The 13,761-nt window shown below is 39.5% G+C and overlaps 1 protein-coding gene across 2 annotated transcripts in view; it reads right to left on the bottom strand.

Moving 5' to 3' along the window:
• The window catches only part of LOC124795166 (band 3 anion transport protein), a 590,830-nt gene that overhangs the window by 529,372 nt on the left and 47,697 nt on the right, over nucleotides 1-13,761 (bottom strand). For both annotated transcript variants that reach the window (XM_047259057.1, XM_047259058.1), the window contains exon 2: nucleotides 10,311-10,540. In XM_047259057.1, the coding sequence (XP_047115013.1) occupies nucleotides 10,311-10,367 (57 nt within the window). In that variant the 5' untranslated portion in view covers nucleotides 10,368-10,540. The remainder of the gene's footprint in view (nucleotides 1-10,310; nucleotides 10,541-13,761) is intronic.

The following is a 13,761-nucleotide window of genomic DNA, read 5'->3' as shown; positions in this document are numbered from 1 at the left end:
AACCACAGACTTCCACAAAACATCCAAGATGAAAACAAAACTTAGGAACATACCCCGCACAAAACTCAACAGAGAAGAAATCGATGATACGTTAGTGTTTCAGAGTACTGAAATTTGGCACCTCGCCAGATATTATACAAGAAGTAAAAAATAAAAAAAAATACGAAAGAACTCGAGAAGTTACAATAGTAACAGGAGGGTTTAATCTTGCTGGACATGTCCAACCAACTCGTAAGAAGCTAGGAAACAAGTTTAATATCAGAAGATTGGAAATGTAAACCACTCCAGTCCTTTCCCAAAAATGAAGACAAAACGGGTGCCAAGAATTTCAGGAGAATATAATTTCTGAGAGGAATGATATTCCTCCATATACCTGGCAAAATTATAGTACTATTAGAAAACTAAGTGGATACTTTCATAGCAGAAAGGTATCCGGACCATATCTGAAAAGAAAGGACATGCGTCAAACAAATCTTCAACTTGTTAATAGAGACACACATGACGAAGCAAAACCCTGTCGTCATGCTTGCATTCAAATCTACAGACATACCAGTCCCGCCATCAACTTTGCCTGAGTTCAACGTAGATAACGAACTGTTGAACTCAATCAAACAGCTCTCATAAACATTAAACTCATATTCAAGATCCTCACCAGAATATTGCACCAGTGTGAAATTCATTAGTTATTGTATTTTATTTAATAATTCCTGAAGTAACCGAGCGTCTCATTGTACTAGCATGTGATGTGGTGCATTTTTATGAGAGTGACACGTAAATTGTATGAAAGTATTGAATATGGCACATCCTCTAATCTAATATAACACCGTTTGTTGTTCATTTCGATCTAGGAAGGCAACTTCTAGTCCACTATTTCGCAGAGAACGACGTACGCTGGGAGAAAGTCGTCTTAAATTGTTATATGTTTCCATTTCATTTCTTTTATCTTGTATCTCATGTGACTATTGTAAAACTGTTCTAAAATTAACAGTACGGCAAAGTATGAAGACTGGAACGTAACTATTGCGAAGTCCCATCTAACGTAATGCGTCACTGTTTATTGGTTTTCACTCGCGTGCTAGGCCGGGCCGGTATTTATAAAGACGATAAACAGATGCCATCTGGCGCGAAGGATATTTTCAGCCGAAAGGCTTTAATGCTGTCTGTTCCTTAGCGGGATGGTTGGCAACGAGCAGCTGACGACTGGTGGTGTCAGTCAAAGGACCCAAACTTTCAAATGTGCTCCAGCTATGATGCTATCAGATTAATAACTAGATGGGTGCTGTTCTTTCGGATACTGAAATCTCGATTCCACTACGCATCTCATTTAAAAAAAGTAGTTGATTATTCGTCACCCCATCTTCCCGGGCCCGTGATCTTGTTTACACATCTCAAGCACTGCAGTCGTTACCCCACGCCAAGGGCACAGCGCTGTAGATTAAAAAGAAAATAACGAAGTCATCAATGTCTGACATTTTAAAAATATTTTTCTAAGGAGCTACTACATCGAATTCGCGGATATGCACGTGCAACGACTTCAGTAGCACAACGAATTTTTAGTACCTTTCATTGCACATAAACTATTTTTAAGCCTGAGTACAGATCGTGGTGCATCAAGGCCAATAATAAACATGGGTTATTTTGACCTGGTAATCATCTTAAAGTTTTCTTTGTTTCAAGCATTATCATCAGTGCCAAATGTAATTGTTTTCATACGCTATGCAAGACATATATGTGAGGTAAACCTGTATTTTCCAAAATATGCGTCTTTTGTATTACAATATGCGATGTATTTTTAGGCTATTTCGTATCATCCTTAACTCTTGAGAGTGGTTCGCTCGTGGGGATGAACTCAACTAATACAAAAAGTTCACACGTTAAACATTGAAATGCACGAATAACGAATTACGAAAGAGGAGATGAAAAGGACAAGGCGGAAGGTAGGGGACCGATTGACAATAACATCGAACAACACGAAGCATTGCATTAATTATTGCGGCTCTGAGGGTAAAGTTGTGCCACATGAGCAACAATGATATTGGATTTTGTTGCTATGGTTAATGAATCAAGAGATATTACTCATAAGCTACGATAGACGGTTGCTGTTTGTTTTAGTTTTATGAAACCAAAGAATATGTAAGTATATCAGATAAGGCTGCGTTGTCTTCGAATAGAGATCTGGTTTTTATGACTTTGATCACAGAATGGTAGCGTATCTCGTTTAATAATGATACATAAGCATTGATTGGCAGTGACGACTTTTATTTATTTCACATAAAATTTATAACCAGAACTAAAATAATATTAATGCGTGATGGAAGCAACACTGAAACACTGAACAGGGGCAGTGACACTTCACCCAAGTACAGCAACAAGATAAAAGACGAAACTTGATTTGTCTTTAAAGGGCAAGACGTTTCCGTCACTAGCATTCAAAACGACAGAACTAAATAACTGTTCAATAGAACAATGACAGAAAAACGTACTATTGTAGAACAATATATTTTAGAAACATGAGACGGAGAGACTCTTCCTAGAAATATAAGTGCACTTTGCCTCGATTCAAATGTACGACAGAGAGGGATGTGCCATGTGATTCACCTCCAATGCCGATTTTCCGCCGAGTTTATATCACCATGTGCAACAGTTAAGTAGCTGCGTATCCCCGTTGCGTCAGTAATATGCATCCGTTTGCAGTAGCACTGAGAGTGGCGACAGTGCGGCCTTGCTTAAAGTGGTAGTGATGACGACGCGACGTACCATGCGTGGCAAGGGGGGGGGGGATGGAGGGGGGGGGGAGAGAGGGAGGCGTGTTCAAGTCCTTCTGCTCTGATTATGTGGTAGGAAATGCATCACTGTTGTCTGCAAATCGTGCTTCTTTCTGAGATGCACCAGGGTTGCTCCAACTCAGATATGTGTTTCGTTAATCTGTGGAACGTAATCCAGCCTACCCATGCTGAATATTATAGTCACTGCAATGTATGTAAGTATGTCTATGTACATTTCTCGAAATTTATGAAGAGAGGCAGTTGGTAATGACTGCTACTTTTCGTTGGTTGCAAACTATATGACCTCTGAGATATCATCAGCATATATCTATGAGACAGGGGAAATAACCTCATACCTCAAGAGAAACGTAATAATTCCAATTCCAAAGAAAGTATGTGATGACAGGTGTGAATATTACCCAATTATCAGTTTAATAAATCAGTTTAAAAAACCATGGTTGCAAAATACTAACACGAGTTCTTTACAGAAGAACGAAAAAACTGTTAGAAGCCGGCCTGCGGGAAGATCAGTTTTGTTTTCGAAGAAATATAGGAACACGCGAGGCAATACTGACCCTAGGTCTTATCTTATGAGGTGTCCATCCCCGGTACCCGAGTGGTCAGTGCGACAGAATGTCAATCCTAAGGTCCCGGGTTCGATTCCCGGCTGGGTCGGAGATTTTATCCGTTCAGGGACTGGGTGTTGTGTTGTCCTAAACATCATCATTTCATCCCCATCGACGCGCAAGCCGCCGAAGTGGCGTCAAATCGAAAGACTTGCACCCGGCGAACGGTCTACCCTAGGTGAGGCCCTATTCACACAGCGACGTCTTAGAAGGTAGGTTAAGGAAATGCAAATCTACATTTATAGCATTTGTAGACTTAGAGAAAGCTTTAGACATTGTTGACTAGAATACTCTCTTTGATGCTCTGGAGGTACCTGGTGTAAAATGGGAGAGAAAAGCTATTTACAACTTGTACAGAAACCAGACGGCAATTATAAGGGAGTCGAGGGGCATGAACGGGAAGCAATGGTCGAGCAAGCAGTGAGACAGCTTTGTATCCTATCGCCGATGTTATTCAGTCTGTATACTGAGCAAGCCGTAAAGGGAACCAAAGAAAAATTTTGGAGTAGGAATTGAAGCAGTTGTTACGAAAAATCGGAAATTAGTAACTCTTGATGCCTTTTCATTTTGTATGCTACCCAGACTTTTTATTGCAAAACACTGTTTTATACTCTCCGTTAACCATCGTTTTTCTTCTATATATCGTCAGAAATGCCATGTTTTTTCAGATGCAAGCTCTTCGCTAAAACAGATGTAGTTAACCGAGCACCACTTAATATGATAAGAAGTTGAAAAAAAAAAAACTCAGACTTCTTCGCAGCAGTACCAGCATAGGCCTAAATTCACACTGAAACAATATAGCTTTTGTCGATGTTTAAGTCCAAAAAAACTAACTTTGGGGAACTCTCTAATGATGGCCTAGAGCTGCAAAAACATGTTTAGATGAAAATATAGAAAATAGTGTTTTCCGAAACAAAATTTGGATAGTGGGAACCCATTATCAATACCATGTATTAACATCGAAAAAGAAAGTATGTGACTTATTATATGAGTATTACGATACTTATTATTTATTTAGAATGTGGCCCAACAATGCCAGAGTTTACTTTTTGTTGTATTGATTCATTAAAACCAATTAAATCAATTGTCTTGCATTCTTAAACCTATTGATAATTTGGAAACAAACTTCAACGAAAGGAAAATTTAGGGTTAACATTTTATTATAATTTTACCGCACATTCGCACTGTCAGGGAGATAATATCTTTTCGTGGTAGTGCCAATTACTGTAATAAGCAGGGAACACCTCTAGATAGTGTAATTGCTGTAAGCCAGCTAAGATAGCGCCTGTTAACACTCGAGAAGACGAAGGTCTGATAAATTGGTGTCAACGCACGGTGAAGTGACTCCTATGATGGCAGCGTCGATCACTAAGCTGTTACGCCGCTGCACGGTGGCGGCGATGAGATAGATTCGAACAGGAGTGATAAACGGCAACAAAAACTGCTGATATCTTGTCTCTAAAAAGCCAGGAATCCGTCCAAATACGCCAGCTGAAAAGTAATGAATACCTTCAGTATGCATGTACGAGTATGCAATACAGATAGTTCTCAATGGGGGCGGGGAGATGGTACAATGTGTTCACGTATTGTTACGTACTAACCTCCGCTTCCCTCACTAGGAGAACCGGTACAATGCTTATACCCACTGTACGACCTGTTTTTAATTAATCTCACCTTGTATACAAGCAGATTTCCAGCTTTTCTGTGCAAGAATAGTAAGCTATCTCAGATTTGTTTTTTTTAAATATGAGTTGTGCACTGAAAACAACATAATAATAAGAATTAACTCAAACCAGTGACTGTGTAGCGTGTCTAAATGCTGAAAATTGGCGTGGCATATGGAACAGCAGCTAGAGAAAGATTCGAGGTTTAGATCAGTCGTATCTTACTTTTTACACTAGCTAATATGTCTAAAATGTTGCTACTGAATTGAAAGATAATCATTCCAAAATATGAAACAACCCTTTTAAAGATATAATATATGTATATTAGTCCAGATACATTGATTAGCTTTAAAAAAGTAAGCATCTAGCATCAATCAGTCTTATCACAGTTCATGGGCACATAGATTGATAGCATTTTTTTAGTCCTTCACAGTGAAATTAAAAACATGACTGGTTGCAGTTTTTTGTATTTATCTTGAACAAATTCTTAAACATCCATAATGAAAAAGCTTAACAGCGAAGTTTATGTTATTTAAGTATCATGTTGAATAAAAACGTCGCTGCAATTGTATGTTTACTATGCATAGAACCACGACCGTTTCCTAACGTTAGTTACATCATCAGGTGAAGTCAATTACAAAATGATGCTGGAGTACATTTGGTATTAAACTTTTCCCCGATTCCTAGAAGTTTATGTTCAGTTTTGGTTCAATTCCGTATCGGTTTTCATTGGCCGAAGAGTAAAAAATGTTAAAAGAAGTGCGATTCGAACCCGCGTTCACAGAGAGTTGACTGTGATCTGAACACAGGCCTTACCCCACTAGGGCAACGTTCCCAGTAAAACACATCTGCAACGATATCTAAATCACTGTCTTCGATTTCTCGAAACTCTTAAGTTGCGCGGCAGATATTTTCCTTGTTTTCGAGTGTTTTAACGGTTCCACCTGGACCGAAATTGATTCTGCCTATGACATTCAAACTGGATGGTTTCGGAAATGGATACCCAGTGATCTAAGCTTGTTTACGTGAGTTATTTTTGAGCGTCCCCCATCTAAGTTCAACGAAATCGATAGCGCACAGTTTCTGGCCTCTTCCCGTAAAATCTGTATCAATCTTTGCTTTTTTTTTTTCTTTCAGATATTCTATTTGCTTTTCACATTGACATCAAGAAATGTTGAACACATTTATGTTACAGTATTGGAAACTAACATGAATCATTATTTTTGTCGTATCACAGGTACATTCATGTCACAGGAAGCATCACAAGAAGCATTTAAGTACCTTTCATGCGGATGAAAAATGCAAAATGAGGCATTATTTTGATTCATCACAGAAGTAAATAACCAGCAATACATGTAATACATGATGCCTGAAGAACTGAAATACTGCAAGTTCTTTTTTTAATTTTTTTTTGTATGCATACGTGACGTGCGATCTTTGCTTCAGAATTTTATTTAATTCTAAGCTAATGGAATTATGTACATGCTTTTTCTGTGACACGTACAGTAATTTCTGCAGTATGATGTACGCAATGATGACTCATTTATCTTCAACGAGATATAGTCTCAGTTTTTTCCACGAGTGTAACGAATTCATTAACGATTTCGTCATTTTGAAACACCTTGCCGTGTCTAGCAGAGCTTTTCTTGTCCATATATACTTATCATCAGTAATGTAAGGAAAACACGAACCAGTAAATTAGCTATCGCTACTGACTGCAAGCATTATGTTTTACTTCTCACTTCCTTTGACACAGAAATTAATAATCACGTTTTTAAATTATGTAATGCATCACTACTTTTAAAAGATAAAAAAGAATCTCTATAATTGGATAAAGTTTTTGGAAATACGAGTACTTTAATTTCTTTCCCGTGCACTTTACAAGAAAGACGCCGTTACTAACGAAACAGAACCTGAAAGCTACAGGGAAACAAAGGAAGTTTCTGTCGTACAGGTGAGCTAATAGAGGATCAATAAATGTAAAATAGTAGCTTCTCATTCATTAGAAAGGTAATATCTGCTTCAGGCTTCTGTCTCTTAACAGGGTCGTTATAACAAAACTCCTTTTTTCTCAAGCCATTTTTCCTGACTCATTAAGTGGAGTGCAAAAATTGGAAATATGTCTTACATGGTTCCTCGGAGCGTTTTCGGAGAACACGGGCAACTAGAAATGATTAGATACGTGTCCACAAGAGGGTGACGCCGGTAGATCAATAACGAAAAATATTGGCAGCTGTAACAGCTTTTATCAGCATATCATTCCCAGGCAGTGTTACATCATGTTTTGTCACATTGCGACACCTAATACACACACTCCCGACATGAGTACGCTTATTGATAATCAAGAACGTCGAAACAATACGTTATTAGTTTTAAATTTTACTCCTTCATTACCTGATTGTCTAGACGATTTAAATAAATTACATATCTTCCGCTTTTCTCTTTCCATGTAGATCTGCAGCTAGCTGAAATGAGTGTCACCTTTTAGTCAGTAATAGCTTTCGAGAATATAAACTGTAATTATTGGAAATAGGCGCGAAACACTCAAACAAGAATGTGATGCTCATGAAGCGTTTATTAACAAATGTCTCAATTTAAGTACACTTGTTTGACAACCAGTTTCGAACCAGCTGGTTCACTCTCAAGCCTGACCTACTGAGGCTACAAAAAATATTACAAAGTTGTCAGTGAACAGTGAATACAATATGTAGAATTACAATAGGAACAATTCAAATGTAACAGAAATTAATTATTTAAATTCAGATATACTAGTACTGACAGTGTCTGATCTTAAAAACGATCATCAAAGTGCCAATACATGCTTTACGAAGTAATCATAGATGACTGTCTCAATCAACATGTGGCTACTTTGCAAGTCAGAATCAAACTGGAGGCCAATACAGTGTACGTTTGAAGAATGTAAAGACTTAGAGAAAGCTGGAATACTCTTTGAAGTTCTGGCGGTATCTGGAGTGAAATGGGAGAGAATCGCTGATTACAACTCGTACAGAAAGCAGACGGCAGTTGTAAGAGTCAAGGTGCACGAAAGGGAATCAGTGGTTGAGAAGGGAGTGAGACAGGGTTGAATCTTATCCTCGATGTTATTCAATTTGTATATTGGGCAAGCAGTAAAGGAAACAAACAAAAGTGGAGTAGGAATTAAAATTAAGGGAGGAGAAATAAGAACTTTGTTTGCCGCTGACATTGTAATTCTGTCAGAGGCAGCAAAGGACTTGGAAGAGAAGTTGAACGGAATAGACATTGTCTTGAAAGGAAGATATAAGGTGAGCATCAAGAATAGCAAAACAAGGATGATAGAATGTAGTCGAATTAAATCAGATGATGATGAAGGAATTAGATTAGGAAACGAGACACTTAAAGTAGTAGATGAGCTTTGATATTGGGGGAGCAAGATAACCGATGATGAGCGATGTGAAGGATAGTATGTAGAATGGCAAAGGCAAGAAAAGCTTTTTTGTACAAGACAAATTTGTTAACATCTAATATAGATTTTCTTTTCTGAAAGTATTTGTACGGAGTGTAACCATGTATGGAAGAGAAACATGGACACCAGAAAGTTTAGACAAGAAGAGAATAGGAGCTGTTCAAATGTAGTGCTACAGAAGAATGCTGAAGATTGCATGAGTAGATTACGTAACTAATGAGGAGATACTGAACAGAATTGGGGAGAACATAAATTTATAGCACAACCTGACTAAAGGCAGTTTGATTCGGACTTGGTAAGTAGGTTCATTGATTGTGACAGTCATCTACGATTACTTCGTAAAGTATGTATTGGCACTTTTTGATGGTCGTTTTTTAAGATCAGACACTGTCAGTGCTAGTACGTCAGAATTCAAATAATTAATTTCTGTTGTATTTGAACCGTACATATTGTAATTCTACATTTGTATTCACTATTTGCTGACAACTTTGTACTACTTCTTGTAGGTTCAGTAGATTAGGCTTGGCAAGAACCAGTTGGGTCTAATACATTCGTCCAACGTATGTACTGCAACTGAGGCAGATTTGTCCAGAAACGCTTCAAGAAATATTACAAAAGGTTGCTGGTCGTGTATCAACAAAATATTGAAACTGGAAATAAAAATGTGAAGATATACCGGATGATCAAAAATTCAGTATAAATTTGAAAACTTAATAAACCACGGAATAATGTAGGTAGAGAGCTAAAAATTGACACACTTGCTTGGAATGACATGGGGTTTTATTAGAACAAAAAAAAAAAAAAAAAACAAAGTATTGCTAGACGCGTGAAAGATCTCTTGCGCGCGTCGTTTAGTGATGATCGTGTGCTCAGCCGACACTTTCGTCATGCTTGGCCTCCCAGGTCCCCAGACCTCAGTCCGTGCAATTATGGGCTTTGGGGTTACCTGAATTCGCAAGTGTATCGTGATCGACCGACATCTCTAGGGATGCTGAAAGACAACATCCGACGCCAACACCTCACCATAACTCCGGACATGCTTTACAGTGCTGTTCACAACATTATTCCTCGACTACAGCTATTGTTGAGGAATGATGGTGGACATAGTGAGCATTTCCTGTAAAGAACATCATCTTTGTTTTGTCTTACTTTGTTATTCTAATTATTGCTATTCTGATCAGATGAAGCGCCATCTGTCGGACATTTTTTGAACTTTTGTATTTTTTTGGTTCTAATAAAACCCCATGTCATTCCAAGCATGTGTGTCAACTTGTACCTCTCTATCTACATTATTCCGCCATTTATTCAGTTTTCAAATTTATACTGACTTTTTGATCACCCAGAACGTTCATAGGCTCCCAAAATCGAAGTCAATTTTTATAAAATCTTTTTGGGTGTTAAGCCACGTTTCGACTATCTTTATCAGTGGCTTTGTGGGACTGTAGAGGACCGCTGCAAACACGGTGTAAACGTCGCTGTTAAAGTGTTGTTTTTAGTTTCAAAATGACGGCGCTTAACACCCAGCAGGATTGTATTCAGGTATTTAGAAACGATGTGGTGGCTGTTTCGTTGAACTTGTACTGTTGAAAGGCAAACGTTAATGGAACGATCGTGTACACTATGGTGCTTCCTCAAATCGGCGATGATGGTGCGCTGCTGCCTGTGAGGAGTACAGCAGCTCTCCTCTTAGAACACGCACACACACACACACACACACACACACACACACACACACACATACACATCTACACATACGCACGCTCGCTCGCCCACACACCAGATACAGAGTAGACAAGAGAACAGTACTCACGATGCTGGCCTTGCGCAGCGGCACCATGAGCGACAGCTTCCTGCGTCCGTCAGCCATCTCAGGGCAGCGGTGGGCACGCGGTGCGACGCAGAAGGGGGCGCGGGGGGCTGGTGGTCTTCTTTTTGCGGGGTGCTCTGCCTATCCTGTGCAGCTGCAGCGATGTCCGCATGGGGAGCGGGCGGCGGGCGGGGGCGGGTCGGCACGCGCCCGTGGTTCACAGCGGCTCACACCTGCAACACGCCGCACAGTGCCACGCTGTAACGCAGGCTCACCTCACAGAACTTCACTCACTCCTTTAACAGCATCAGTAAGTGAATATCTGGCGAAATAACGATACTTTTTATTGTATCAAGTTACACTCCACTCCCTCCTGATCAAGAACATGTGAAGGCTTGACCACCGGATGTCATAGTTATTAATGAGTCGTCCGGGTTATATGGCCGTGGTCGAGGAAACTTTTCGGTTCCTGACGTTTAGTCCAGATCTGCGCTGTACATCGGAGATGATCCTGGCGACGCTAAATCTTGCCTCATTCCTGTCCTCGGTTAAGACTCGGTCGTCGGGACCACCTCCGAATATGCCCAGCGCAGTTCTGGACGAAATGTTAGGGACCGAAAAGTTTCCTCGGTCACGGCCATACAGCTCTGAAAACTCATCAGCAACTAAGAACATGTATGGAATTTGTATGTTTGGCGCATATCGGCAGGAAAGAGACAGCTTTCTCTAGACAACGACACACTCCCTTCCGTCAGTTCAGCTGTGTTTATCTCGGCTGCAACAGACTTTGTTTTATATATTCCTCAGCTATTGCTTTTCAAGTTGGTTACCACAGTGAAAAGCAAGTGTAGGTAACAGCTAGAGTTTTAAAACTACTGTAGGCTACCGTAGACTATCATAACTAAATCGTACTTATAACAAAATTTAAACTGTCAATGTTGAATTATAGTTTTATTCGAAAATTGTTGGTTTGTAACGTGAAAGAGAGGGATGGTCTAGTAAAAAAGAAAATATACAGATTTATCACATAGTGCAAGAAAAAGCAGTTTCCTCAACAGAAAGGTTAAAAAAGTAAAACAAAAGTACAGGGTGTTTAAAAAAGAATATAGTATTACAAAGTATTATTTTGTCCAAACCATCGATCGCTGCACCTCGGCTCGGCTGTTGGAGAAACGAATACATAATCTAGTTTATATTAATAACCGCTAGATGTCAGTTTTCTTCTGTTTTGCTTGGTAACCGTCATATGTTTAAAATAGCTACTCCGCAACAGAAATCATTTTATGCTCTCGAGTTTGCGAAGTGAAATTCCGTGATTACAGTGCAAAGATGTTTCAGGTTGAGGTACCAAACTGATCCTCCCAGTGGGTGGAACATTCGCTGATGGTATCGACAGTTTCTAGATACGGGATGTGTATTTAAGGGAAAGAGTCCTACCTGCCCTCGTGTTCCTGTGTGTAATGTTTTATATTCGTATGTCTTACAGTTTAATAAATATATACATTCAAAATACGTATATTCTTTTTGAAACACCTTGTTTATCAAACATTGTTTCAGTACATCGTCAAAGTTATATAAAACATGTTTCTGTTATTCGTAAACAACTTTCACCTTTATCAGTAGTAACTGGAAACTCATGCCTTTCATCATGATGCAGAACGTTCTATTGAATACGAAATAACAACAACAGTTATATGTATTTTTTATGTTGTTGCATGTAAACTGAACTTGTATCAGAAGTAATTGCTTTGGTTATATAAAAGCGTAAAAGTTACGTGATCAATAATTTTTATTACTTAAAGGATATAAAATACACAGTGGACTAACATTGAATGATGAGCGTTTCTAGTTATGTCCAAATAAAAAAAAAAAAAAAGAAACAAAGAGAAGTCTTCGACTCCTAATTTCTCTCTTAAAGATTTATTTATGTTCCTTTCCCTTCCAATTCTACCAAACTTATTATTTAATACGTCATTTATGTAGTGTACCAAAACTAAGAACCTTAGACGCTTAGATTTGTTAAAGTATAACTCTAGTAGCAACTGAACACCAATTCACTTTACGTTTTACTCGTGGTAGTGATTTGAAGCAGATGCTTAATTTCAAAAAGTAACATTGTCGTTGTAGTTATATTTTATCCGTACAGATCACAAGTAAGGCCAGAAAATTTAATGATTTAGAATAACTGAGGAAAGCTCCGTGGGTCATCATCTTTCACAGGATTGCTACAGATCAGGACCCCTGTCGTTGTCTCTGCCCAAAGGACCTCGAATTATGGTGTAAATATCTGGTGATGTATAGGGCCACAACCATCTCCCATCAACGTCAACAGCAGATGCTGTAAGACCTGTCCGTGGAGACTCACAGGGTGGCAAATACTGAACTGTATGAAAAAAAACGTAAATAACTTACAAACTACGGTGGGCACGCACTTTATTCAACACGTAAACGTCACTACAGATATTAGGATTTAGGTTATGACATGCTCTGTATGCCTACCATCATTGCCAATTATGTGGCGCAGAAGAATAGCGATATTCTGAATGATTACTGAAGTGTCAGAGGATCGACGCTGTCGATGACCTCCGGAATGGCCGTTTTCAGCTCAGGAATGGTTCTGGGGTTATGCTGTACACCTTGTCTTTAATAAAGCCCCACAAAAAGGAGTTGCATGAGTTCAGATCTGGAGAATATGGAGGCCAATCGAGGCCCAAGCCAGTGGCCTCTGGGTATCTCAGAGACACAATGCGGTCCCCAAAGAGCAGGACATTACGCACCCTCCTCCCTCGATGGGGTCGAGCTCCGTCTTGCATGAACCACATCTTGTCGAAATCAAGCTCACTTTGGATTTTTTTTTTTTTTTGTCATCAGTCTACTGACTGGTTTGATGCGGCCCGCCACGAATTCCTTTCCTGTGCTAACCTCTTCATCTCAGAGTAGCACTTTCAACCTACGTCCTCAATTATTTGCTTGACGTATTCCAATCTCTGTCTTCCTTTACAGTTTTTGCCCTCTACAGCTCCCTCTAGTACCATGGAAGTCATTCCCTCATGTCTTAGCAGATGTCCTATCATCCTGTCCCTTCTCCTTATCCTCTCCGATTCTGCGTAGAACCTCCTCATTCCTTACCTTATCAGTCCACCTAATTTTCAACATTCGTCTATAGCACCACATCTCAAATGCTGCCATTGCCGGCCGAAGTGGCCGTGCGGTTAAAGGCGCTGCAGTCTGGAACCGCAAGACCGCTACGGTCGCAGGTTCGAATCCTGCCTCGGGCATGGATGTTTGTGATGTCCTTAGGTTAGTTAGGTTTAACTAGTTCTAAGTTCTAGGGGACTAATGACCTCAGCAGTTGAGTCCCATAGTGCTCAGAGCCATTTGAACCAAATGCTGCCATTCTCTTATGTTCCGGTTTTCCCACAGTCCATGTTTCCCTACCATACAACGCTGTACT

The sequence above is a fragment of the Schistocerca piceifrons genome, chromosome 4 (genome assembly GCF_021461385.2).
Source record: "Schistocerca piceifrons isolate TAMUIC-IGC-003096 chromosome 4, iqSchPice1.1, whole genome shotgun sequence".
In the NCBI taxonomy this organism is placed as follows: Eukaryota; Metazoa; Arthropoda; class Insecta; order Orthoptera; family Acrididae; genus Schistocerca; species Schistocerca piceifrons.
The sequence above is the reverse complement of the archived record's forward strand: the minus strand, read 5'-3'. Positions and strand labels throughout refer to the sequence as shown.